Source organism: Trachypithecus francoisi, unplaced genomic scaffold (assembly GCF_009764315.1).
Source record: "Trachypithecus francoisi isolate TF-2019V2 unplaced genomic scaffold, Tfra_2.0 Lachesis_group15, whole genome shotgun sequence".
NCBI lineage: Eukaryota > Metazoa > Chordata > Mammalia > Primates > Cercopithecidae > Trachypithecus > Trachypithecus francoisi.
In genome coordinates, this window is record NW_022681460.1 from 26,992,636 (window position 1) to 27,005,161 (window position 12,526).

Genomic DNA, 12,526 nt, shown 5'->3' on the forward strand with positions numbered 1-12,526 from the left:
ATGGATGTATATATTCATCAAAATCCATTTACACCATACAATTAAAATGCATTCATTTTATTGTATATAATTTGTAGCTCAATAAATTTAATTTTTTATTTAATTTATTATTATTTTTTTTGAGACAGAGTCTCACTCTGTTGCCCAGGCTGGAGTACAACAGTGTGATCTTGGCTCACTGCAACCTCCACCTCCCAGGTTCAAGCAATCCTTCTGCCTCAGCTTCCCAGGTTGTGGGACTACAGACAGGCATGTGCCACCACATCTGGCTAATTTTCTGTATTTTTAGTAGAGATAGGGTTTCACCATGTTGGCCAGGCTGGTCTCGAACTCCTGACCTCAGGTGATCCACCCGTTTCAGCCTCCCAAAATGCTGGGATTACAAGCATGAGTCACCATGCCAGGCCTAAAAATGTTTTAAATGTACAACATGACGTTTTGAAATATCTAGAGCATTACATGCCAGCACAGAACAACTTTCTCTTCAGTGTCTGAAAGTGAGACAAAAAGTTTACTAGAAGTCTTCTCTTAATGTATACTCCAATATTTTTCTTAGCTAGGGTCAAGCGTATAATGAATTTTTTTTTTAAATGGCAAGGACAGGGTTAGCCCAAAGACTGAAAAACATTCCAAATGAAAAGACAATGAGTTTCAAAGTATGCCAGAATGTTACCATATTGGCACTGGTAAGAGACAGTTGTATAAGGTAATCTTAAAACTCTAAGCCAGAATATTATGTGAATACTTATGTAAACTTTAGGTTAAACATTATGCTAAAATCTATATATTCACTATCTTATTTAAATCTATTTATAAATATTTAAGGGAGATACTTCCATTTTATAGATAAAGAAACTAAGATGAAGAGAGGTAAAATACTTGCTCAAAGTCAAACAGGTAAAAGTGGCAAACTGGGATTCAGCCTAGGTCTACCTGACATCAGTGCTCAGGCTCTTTACTGTTTTGCCATTTTACCTCTAATTATGCTATATATACTACCTTTTGCATTATAAAGAGGCTCCAGTGTGTGAGCCTGTACAGATAACTTACGGAGCATTGTACTGGTCTCCTTATAGCTAGCTGTGTTAGTAGGCCTCGGGAATGGTACTGAGAAAGCAGTTTAGATGTCTAAAGCATTAGATTTTACAAAATGTCATTTCTATATAATACAGCTATCAAATACTGAAAATAATTATAGGGACTGAAGAGCTATTGGTCCCAAAGAACTTTCTCTATCTTTATTTCCTAATCTCCCCAAAAGTCCCACAAAGTTGCTATAAATCACAGCAGAAAGAAGACAAAGGGATCTCAGAAAATCTCTTTTTATTGGGGAGAAAACAGCTACAGCAGTCTCTCTTTCTGCATTCTATTTTTCTTTTTTAACGCTGCTCACCTTTGTTTGTATAATTCTTTTGGATTTTAAAGTTTCATATATTTCCTTAGCTTTCCTTCCAGGAGTTTTGCTAATATGGATTTGCTCTATTCAAAATCTTAAAACCTTGTGTTTTGTTAATTTTTTGAAAATGCATAGTAATGAAGTGATCATGAAGTTATATTAGATAAAAATTATCTACTTTAATGACTGACAAAAAGAAAATATTCAAAAAAGAAAATAGGTTTATCCTATTTTAAGAATATATAAAATATTGATATTAAGACAAAAATGAATTTGAGCAAGTTAATTATATTTGTGCAAGAAATTCATGCAATTTTCATCCTACCTGAAATCACATGCCGTGGTAAATTCTGCTCCTCCACCCAATGCCCAACCTTGAACCAGCGCAACACTTATTATAGGAAGTCTGTATATTGAAGAAAAAACTGATGTTATAATTTTTAATTTCAATATTCACTTACAAATGTTATTTTTAAAAAATCTTAAATGCAGTGGAAACAAAATATTGCAGTCTTCATAAAAACAAACACATATCAAAGGATAGCAGAAGTTTGAACCTTTACATCATGAGAAAAACAGTGTAATACTATAGTAGTTCACAATAAATGCCATGTAAGTTCATCAAAATACCTCCTTGAATCATTACATATTTTTAGGCTACAGCCATATTGTAACTTACTCCCAAATAAATGGATTCTTTTGTCTAATTTATAGCTCCTGGAACTTCTCAGCAGCAGTGGTGCTTCAGAATAATTCTATGTGATATTATCTTTGTCCATTTTTACTGGTATCAGGTTAAAAGTTGGAAAATCAAGGCTATATCCAAAGGTTCGAAATGTGTTACAGAAGACGGAGCTCCAAAACTGTGTTATGAAGGTTCCTTCAAAACTCAACTCATTGTTGCCTGAAATAATCCACATACTAATCCTATATAAAGGCATGATTTTGCGGTAAAAATAAATCTTTTACCTTTCCTGTCTGCAAAGACCCACTTTGCAGGGGTGTGTGAATACAAGGTAAATCTAAAAAGTTTTGCAAGTATGGAATTTTTGTAGGTTCTAACCTACAATGCAAAGGTTCAGGTCTAAACTAATTGAAAATTTCCTAATATACACGGCTCCTATGTAGAAAGATTTAAAAAAAATAGTAACTTTTCAGATTTATGTAAGAAAAAGTCAAATGCAATAGGAAAAGAGAGGTGAACACAGGTTAAGAAAATGAAGATACTATCTTAGAATAGTAATGTTATGATTCTATTACTCCCTCTAGACTCTCAGATACAATGAGTACCAAAAATACAGCAGTGCCCAATTAATAACCTTGCTTAAATAAGAATTTCCTTAGTTTTCATAATTTTAAATTTGTCTACATTTGGAATGTGAAAGTAAAAAGCTAATCAGCCAAAACATGTCACAGTTTGTAACCTCAAACATACCTTGACAGGCCAAGAAGAATTTTTCCTCTTTGCTTCTTTATCTAGGTACAAAGTCAATTCATCGTCCTCAGAAAGCTGTAAAAACTTTCCAATCCATAGTTCTCTCTCTCATCTCTGGATACAGACCACTTCACTACACATTCTACTAATTTGGAATGTTAGGTAACCTTTATGTGTCACATATAGATCAGTGTCTTTATTATTCTGCTCTAATACCAGTATTTAACTTTCCTAATTATCTACTCCTAAATACAGCTAGTTATATGAGCTCTTTAGGGGATATGTCTTAAATTCTTCTTATCTTTCATTTATTTTTAAAATACATATGTATATACTTCATTAACATGTAATTGATTATCTTCTATAGCACAAAAAATAGGACATCATTAGAATAGATGTAATTTAAAAATTAGCTATTATTTCTTAACTAGTACAAATAATAGAATAGTAAAAAGCTATTTTTGGTCTTTTAGAAATCGTGTTTTAAAAAGAAGGATGCATTACCTCATAAATCTTGTTAAGGTGTTTTGCATGAACATGCATACAGCCATTCCATCCTTTAAATAAAAATAAGCAGAAACACAAAGGTATAATGCAAATATATTACATTAAATTTTTTAAATTAAGTTTTTACAAAGTAATGAAGCCAAAAATATGTATTTTTTAAACAATGATGTTTCCATTTAAAACTCTTTGATGTTGTCTGAAATGCAAATAATGCTGTATTTGACTCTGTTGACATCCTAGGGCTCCTTGAGCTCAGCTTTGCATGAAGTATTAGCAAAGATGTAGGGATAAGTGACAGATCATATACTCTAGATCACTATGGAGTTCTACTCAGGGTAATGATGGGGGGAAAGGCGTCTAAGATATACTCATCTGCTATCCTTAAGATGATAAACTTACCAAAGAAGAAGGGAAAGAAGGGAAAGTGATGTTAAGCTTTGATTTAAAAAAAAAATATTTCTAAGGCTTTATCTTGGTATTGCCACAACTTATAATTTTCTTAAACAAATTTCCTAAGAGTAGTCCAAACTCATTGCCTTGTCTTTTTTTAGCTCACATACTTTCTTCAATCCAGTGTAATCTGGCCCTCTGCCTCATCCCAAAATCTCTCCTGAAAAGCTTTTAATAATCTCCTACTTGTCAAATTAAATGACTTTTCCTTATTCATCTTTTCTCTCTTCATAACACATAGTACCTTTCTTTAATCAGTTTCTTCATTCTTATATTTGCTCTCACTTTCTAGCAACATTTTACACTCCAGATTCTCTTACTTGTTTGCTGTTTTCCAGTCTTCTTCCTTGGCTCTTCTTATCCAACTAATCCCCTAAATCCATGCAGTTTTAAAAATCCAATCCATGATTTACTCACTTCTTTATTTATAATTTCTTTTTTTTTGGAAGTCTCATCTACTTCCATATAAAGTGCTAAAATCTACTAGACATTTTCACATTCTGATAGCACCTCAAACTCAGCACAGCAAAACCAACTCGAGTGTAAAAGAACTGAGTTTGAATCCCAGTGCTGCCACTTAGTAACAACATGAACTTAAGCGAGTCATGACTATGTAATTCAGTTTCCTCATCCCTAAGAAATGAGAAATTTTTTAAAAATTTGCACTATTTGACTTAAAGGATGTTTAGAAAGATGAAAATGTACCCAGAAACTCTGTAAAAGATTGCATGAGTTCTGTGTTAGTGGAAAAAGTTAGTGTAAGAGTTCTGAGCTAGTGGTCAATAAGGCTCAGAATTTTGGTATTATGTTTGACTTTCCTATTTCACAATTCTCCCACACTCAGTTAGTTACCAAGTACTTCTCCTTGGATATTCCTTAGAAGTATTTCAAATATCGATCCCTTCTTTTATAGTTCCGCTGCTGTTGCATTAGTTCATAGCTGTGTTACTCAAGCCTTGATTAGTACAATAAGATAGCTTTGTTTTCTCCCACCCAAGGACTAATCAGACCTGACACCGATTAACTTCCAAGATTGGCAAGATTGGGTGCATTCAGGGTGGTATGGCCGGAGACAAGCTTTGCTTCCTCACTGATTTCTGTATTTAATTTCTTTTTCCTCTTAAATATAATCTTCCATCCTGCTACCTAATAATCCTTCCTGTAGGATGATGATGTCTTATAGAATACAACCTAAATTTCTTGGCAAGACCACCTGATTCCAAATTATCTTATCAACTTTGACTACCATACCCCTCATCCAAGCATCCTAATTTCACCACACAAACTATTTGCCATCCCTCTAACACCTTACACTTATTGTGGCTCCTGTGTCTTTGCTTTCATCATTCCTACTAGTTGGAGTAGGCTGTCTTTCTCCTTACCTATTTCAAGGAATGCCCAGATCATATATTTTTCTATCAAGATTTTCTAAATCTCACAATAACAATTTTCTCTTTTGTGTTTCCATAGTATTTTTATTTTTATGCCTTAATTATAGTACTTATAAACTGTGTTGTATGAATATGTGTTTAGATGCATTATCAGACACATCATCTCTACAAGATGGGGACTAGAGAACATAATAAGAAGTTCTCAATAATTTTGCCAGAGATACAGCAATACAACAACTATCAAAGTATAAGTATTATAAAAAGCGCTTGAACAAACTGAGAAGAGTGTCAAAGAAGAAATTATTCATTTCAGTTGGGATGGGGGTAGTTAGAGAGGCTTTAGAGAGGAGAAGGGAAGGTGGCATTTGCTAGGTCCAGACAGGAAGTCCCTTGATGGTGATAGTATGCCTTCTCCCTCCTCAGATACTAGCAAAATATTTTGCACATAGTAAGTGTTTGTTGAACTTAACAAAATTAGATGAATTTTAGATGGAGAACTATGTTGATTTATAAAACAAATGCAGTCAAGAAAAAGTAAAAGCCAGTGTGGAAGGAATTTCCTAATCCAAAGCTGTTATCAGGAAGATCAGTGTATCTCACAAAGTGATGAGAAAATTAACACAGGTACAAAGAGCTAAAAAGTTTTCAAAGTGAACTGGTTTATCCTCTGCTAAAAACCTTTCCAATAAAACCTGTTCTATTACCTACATCAAATAATTTTAATATGCATATTTGCTCTTGCTAGATTTAGATTACTTAAAATTCCAATGAAGTATATAGAATTGGTAGAAATAAAGGTGAAGCAAGTATCAGCCTGTGTACTATTACAATTTTCATTCAAAAGACAAAAGGCACACACTAAAAATGTCTATTAGAAGCCGTATGAAATAAATGGTTAGGACAACAGTTTCTAAAGCCAATCTGCCTAGGTTTGAATTTGGGCTCTAGCATTTTCTAATTAGTTTGACTTTGCCTAACCTGCTTAACCTCTCTGTCCTACAGTCTCTTACGTGCAAATTGTGCTAACAGTAGTACCTATTTTATTAAGGGAGCTAGTAATGATTAAGTAAGTTATGGCACCAAATGAGGTTAGAACCGTGTTTGACATATAGTAAGAGAATAAAAGTTACCTATCATTATTATTAATATTACTAACAATACTGGCAATAGATAATGAGTATGTTTTGGTTTTAAGTGTATCATAAAACAGAAGTTTAAGCAGTATTGGCCAACATGCCCTAGAGATAAGAAAGATTTCATTAAATTTGTCCCCCAAAGTTATTAAACCCACAATGGTTAAATGCTTTGTCCTCTCACTGGGTTGAAGAAAGCAAACAAGCCAGTAAGAGATACCTGTGATAGAGTAAGCTGTGGGTGAGGAACCAATAAAAAGCTAGACCTGCTCTAATGTATAAAAGCTGGAAGCTGAGAAGTACTAAAACAAGGTTTTGAAAGTTTCTGCAGACAGTGATATTTTCATGCTATCTGGATGATACCTGAGATCCAACCCTACTCTTCTAGATCCTTCTCATAAAACAAGGATAAGAAGAACAATGCTCAGCCAAAATGCCAGAAGGAAGGATTAACATCATATTTACTCTAAGCCATGTTTACAGTGGAAAAATGCCCAGCCTGTAGAAGTATCTTATTTAGAAACATAAATACGCCTCTTTAAGTGTTTATTATATGGATTTATTAATTTCCTCAAAATACACGGAAGGGTTTAGAGAAAATTAAAATAGCTTGTCTTTTTTTTTTTTTTTTTTTAGCTAGTGTATTGCTCTGTCACCCAGGCTGAAGTGCAGTGGTGTGATCTTGACTCACTACAACCTCTGCCTTCTGGGTTCAAGTGATTCTCCTGCCTCAGCCTCCTGAGTAGCTGGGATTACTGGCACCTGCCATCATGGCCAAGTAATTTTTGTATTTGTAGTAGAAACAGTTTTCACTATGTTAGCCAGGCTGGTCTCGAACTCCTGACCTCAGGTGATCTGTCAACCTCGGCCTCCCAAAGTGCTGGGATTACAGGTGTGAGCTACTGTGCTTGGCCGCTTGTCTATAAATTAATCAGGGTATGGAACTGTACAATAGTAGTAGCAAACACACGGAAGTTAGACAAGAACTTTGAGATCACTGTAGAAATATAAGCAACAGAGATCTAAGGAACAACAGATTGGGAGAAAAGTAACAAGGAAAGTTAAGGGACAAAGGAGGATACAGATTAAGAACAGAAAGGTTTCTAAATGCCACACTTTTCCTTGAGACATTATACCCATCCATTGCAGACTAAGTAGGTTTTATTTCCCTACATTCTAAAGTTTATAACTGCACTTTGATTACATATTCGCTCTGAAAAGAAACTTCTTGCAGCCTACAGGACATCTGTGGCATCAAATCCAAGTCTTAATATTTATATATATTTTTTTCTACTTTACTCCTTTGTCTTTCCCATACATAACTTTTCAGCAGGGTTAATCTTTGTGTTATCCTAGAGGATCTCCTGGCATCTACCATCTGAACCAAGAATTACCTGCCTAATAGGGACAGTTGGAGCTCTTTTCTCGCACAATAAACAAAGCACACCAAGATGCAACCAACTTCTTATGGGATCAGTTACACTTAAAAAAAAAAGTGGAATAATAGATAACAAATATAATAAAATGTTGATAGGCTTGATGCTCTTATGAGTCCATGAGGGTTTCACTGTATTAGTCTCTGCTTTTACCCATATTTGGTAATTTACATTAATAAAAAGCTTTTGAAAACTGAACAAATACAATAGTAAAAACATCAAAATAATTGTATTTTTATGATAAAACAGCCATTTAATAATCACTTTCAAGCATTTTATTACAATTAGAAGGAATTATAATCTAGTTGCTAAAATTGTCATATATTTCAGTTATCTCATCATCCTCAGAAAGCAAATTTCCCAAATTAAGTAGATGCTAGTGATGCATCTGTAACAACAAGGAGTAAGTATTTGGATAAAGAAGAGCCTCACTGACAGACAAACTGTTTACAACTTAAAGTCATGGTAAGTTTCAGAATGTTTCAGCTATGAGGGGGAGATGCAATTACATATTGCAGCTGTAACTCATATAAAATACATGTATGAGCCTCAAAAGTCCTGAGGTCATTTTAAATTTCAGCTTTACATAGATTTATAGTTCCTTCTCAAGTATATAGGAATATAGTTTATAGGAAACATGGAAATATCAGGAACTTTACATAAACTACTTCTAGTTCTTGTTAATTTTAAAATCATAACGTGATAAACACACCCCATATGTATTACTGCAATTCTTGTATGTATTGTTACATACATACAGTTCTTACACGTATTGTTACAATTCTTAAAATTATCCATAAATATTCAAAGTGCTTATTTTTATGCTATATATTTCTTATACTGTGACTTCAGGGATTTCATAAAAGGATAATAAAGAATTCATCTACCTTATAAAATGCTTTAAATAGCCAGGCGTCGGGCCGGGTGCAGTGGCTCATGCCTGTAATCCTAGCACTTTGGAAGGCTGAGGCAGGTGGATCACCTGAGGTCAGGAGTTCGAGACCAGCCTGGCCAAAATGGTGAAACCCCATCTCTACTAAAAATACAAAAATTAGCCAGGTGTGGTGGTGGGTGTCTGTAATCCCAGCTACTTGGGAGGCTGAGGCAGGAAAGTTGCTTGAACCCAGGAGGTGGAGATTGCAGTGAGCCGAGATCACACCACTGCACTCCAACCTGGGCGACAGAGCCAGACTCCGTCTCAAAACAAACAAAAAAAACCAGCCAGGCCTGGTGGTTCATGTCTGTAATCCTGGCACTTTGTTAGGTGGAAGAGGGCAGATCCCTTGAGGTCAGGAGTTTGAGACCAGCCTGTCCAACATGGTGAAAACTTGTTTCTACTAAAAACACAAAAATCAGCTGGGCATGGTGGCCCATGCCTGTAATCCCAGCGACTTGGGAGGCTGAGGCAGGAGAATCACTTGAACCTGAGAGGCGGAGGTTGCAGTGAGCCAAGATCGCTGCCACTGTACTCCAGTCTGGGCGACAGAGCAAGACTCTGTCTCAATAAAATAAAATGAGATCAATGTTTTAAATAAAATAAGATTCTGATCTGAGTTCTAAGCACACTCACTGTAAAGCAGATTCACAATTACACATTTCCTTGATGAGACTGGCAGATGTATATAGCAACAAGTGACAAACACTTGCAGTAATACTACTCCTCAGCTGTCAATCAAGATTTACTTCAGGTGTTGAAAAGAGCAGATTACTTGAAGAATGTAGGTACTAGAAAGAATAAACTTTACTAAGTGATTCCTTATTTGAAGCTGGAATAAAAACTCTCTCCATGTTTTCCTGCATGACTTATGCCAGACTAATGATGTATATATACTACATATATATAATGATGTATATATAAAGCAATGAGCATGTTTCCACTTCCATCTTTAAATATACAGAAAAAGAAGAGTGGCCACAAGATCTAAAGAGGCAGAAACAACCTTCTAACTAGAAGAAAATAAGAAAGTAAAATAACCCTTCATCTTGTTAGAGATGTTTTCCTAACCAGCTTCTATCAAACCCACAAGAGTCTATTATATTATTCTGTCTTTAACAGTGTCTTTCATGAACTAAGGTGAACAGTGATACAACCATTCGAGAGATGAAAAATACATATATATAGGTTGAGCTATGAAAATCTGAAATCTAAAAGCTCCAAAATCTAAAACTTTTTGAGTGCTGACATGATACTATAAGTGGAAAATTCCACAGCTGCTCTCATGTACACAAACTTTGTTTCATGTAAAAAATTATTGAAAACACTATATAAAATTACCTTTAGGCTGTGTATTTAAGGTGTATATGAAATATAAGTGAATTTTTTGTTTAAAGTTGGGTTCCATTCCCAGAATATCTCATTATATATATATATATACATATGCAAATACTCCAAAATCTGAAAAAATGTAAAATTTGAAATACAGTTCCAAGCATTTTGGATAAGGGATACTCAACCTGTATAATCGAATGACTTGCAGGTGACATAGCTAATAATTAGATCTTGGGGGAAAAAAATCTGTCTTTTCAAATTTCCAGCTTAGTGCTATAACCATTCAGATACATCACAAATTTAAATCTAGTGGAGTGCTACAAATTGTGCATCATCTCATTAATAATGTTAATTAATCTCAAGATCTTTGAAATAAAAATAATAGCTACCTTTTTCAGATACAGTGCTAGTAGGCACTTTATATATTTTATCTTGAATCCTCACAATAGCTCAGCGAAATATCTACAATAATCCTCATTTATAGATTAGGAAAATAAGATTTAGAAAGATTAAGTGACTTGCCTAATCACTTAGCCAGAAAGTATTGAAACCAGCTTTCAAATCCAAGTTTATCAAAGCCAGTGTTCTGATTATCTGAAAGATTCTTTCTCACATATGCAAACAATAATCATGTATTACATACAATGGTATAAGACTTGTGCAATATCATGAAAACTTTATTACCCACCTACAGCCCACATCTATAATTAAATGGAAACAAATATTACTTACTTTTTTCCCTTTCTAATTTCATTTCCTTCCTTTTTTTCTCCTAGAAGATGTGGTAGAGGGGGAAGGAGCACTGAATTCATGAAAAACAGGTTCCTTGTAAGATTGATAAAGGAAGATGATAGCATTTCTACTCTATCAGGGTAATTCAAAAGCATATTTTTTAAGTTGTTACTACTTCTTGAACTTTACTATGTGCCAGAACTAGGTGCTTTATGTACACACCTCATGTAAAACTTCTTATCACGAGATGCTAAAGAGGTTCCACTTAAAGGCATTCAAATTCTTGCTGATTTTAATGATGACCACCTTTGTTCATTGCTAATCTTCCTGTCCTGCACTTTTTTCAGCCCTTCACACTACTGCACCCTAATCTTTAAAAAGCAAAACAAATAAACAACAATAACAAAAGTACTGACTTCATATGACTGCTAAAGGAAAAGTGATGATATTGAATTTGATCTATCATCTTTTTTTGTTTTTTTGTTTTTTTTTGAGACAGAGCCTCACTCTGTCGCCCAGGCTAGAGTGCAGTGGCGCGATCTCGGCTCACTACAAGCTCTGCCTCCTGGATTCACACCATTCTCCTGCCTCAGCCTCCCAAGTAGCTGGGACTACAGGCGCCTGACACCACGCCCAGCTAATTTTTTGTTTTTGTATTTTTGCAGAGATGGGGTTTCACTGTGTAGGCCAGGATGGTCTTGATCTCCTGACCTCGTGACCCGCCCACCTTGGCCTCCCAAAGTGCTGGGATTACAGGCGTGAGCCACTGCACCTGGCTGATCTATCATCTTAATATTACTAATTTATATTACCTATTTAAAATGTTACAGTAGCTCCCTCTAGCTTACAAAGCACTTTAGAATAGCTAACTCAATCCTCAATAGATTTTAGTGAGATAGATTTTATATATTCCATGGAGCTAAGGCTAAGAGGAAGCTGAGCAACTTTCTCATTTAGTTGAGTGGCACTGAGTGGCAGACCTATGTCTAAACCCAAGACTTCTCACTCTGCATTAAGAGCTTTTCTTGATCCTATTATAGTCACAGGTAGGTTCAACTAACCCAGGAATGTGCTATATCAATATACTTGAAAAAAAGAAACACCTAACACCTAGATCTTAGTTTCTAACACCATCCTCTACCATTTTCCATAACCAGGACTCCTTGAAGAAACTCCTCATTGCACAACTGGAGCAGGGAAAATACAAGATTAACTTGGAGTATCTTATAATACTAGAAAGTAAGGGAATACTCAAAAAACAAAAGGATGTGTCAAAGGAAGACAGGACTTTGGGCCTTTGGTCTTTGGGCTCCCAATGGCCAAAGCTGGAATAATTTGAGCAATAAAATGCATAATGAATATAAAATAAATATCCATGAGTGCATATTAATATAAATAACTGAATAAATAAGCATGTGAATAAATGGGGGAGAAGACCCAAATCCCCCTTACATAAGAATAATGGACATATATGTCCCCCCTCCAGGAGATGGAATTTATGTTCCCTTCCCCCTTGAGTGTAGACTAAACTTAGTGACTTGCTTCCAAGGAGTGGAGTATGGAAAGCAAATTTAAAATAGAGTAACCAGGCAAACACTACCTTGGCCAGATGACCAAGGTTAACATCATTAGTGATAAGTCACCTTGACAGCATATTCCCTTGATGTGATGTGATGAAAATAGAAGCTTACCTCTGGTCTTTTCTCTGAGAATCCCACAACCCCAGTCTAATATGAGAAAAACACCAAATTCTATTTGAAGGATATTCTGCAGAATA

At 35.0% G+C, this 12,526-nt stretch overlaps 1 protein-coding gene across 7 annotated transcripts in view; it reads right to left on the bottom strand.

Moving 5' to 3' along the window:
• The window catches only part of ECHDC1 (ethylmalonyl-CoA decarboxylase 1), a 59,199-nt gene that overhangs the window by 29,647 nt on the left and 17,026 nt on the right, over positions 1-12,526 (bottom strand). For 5 of the 7 annotated variants that reach the window (XM_033234497.1, XM_033234495.1, XM_033234496.1 and 2 more), the window contains 2 exons: positions 3,336-3,388; positions 1,722-1,802 (listed from right to left, as the gene is read on the bottom strand). In XM_033234497.1, coding sequence (XP_033090388.1) covers positions 1,722-1,802; positions 3,336-3,388 — 134 coding nt within the window. The remainder of the gene's footprint in view (positions 1-1,721; positions 1,803-3,335; positions 3,389-12,526) is intronic. The other 2 variants (XM_033234499.1, XM_033234498.1) reach the window with 1 other exon arrangement.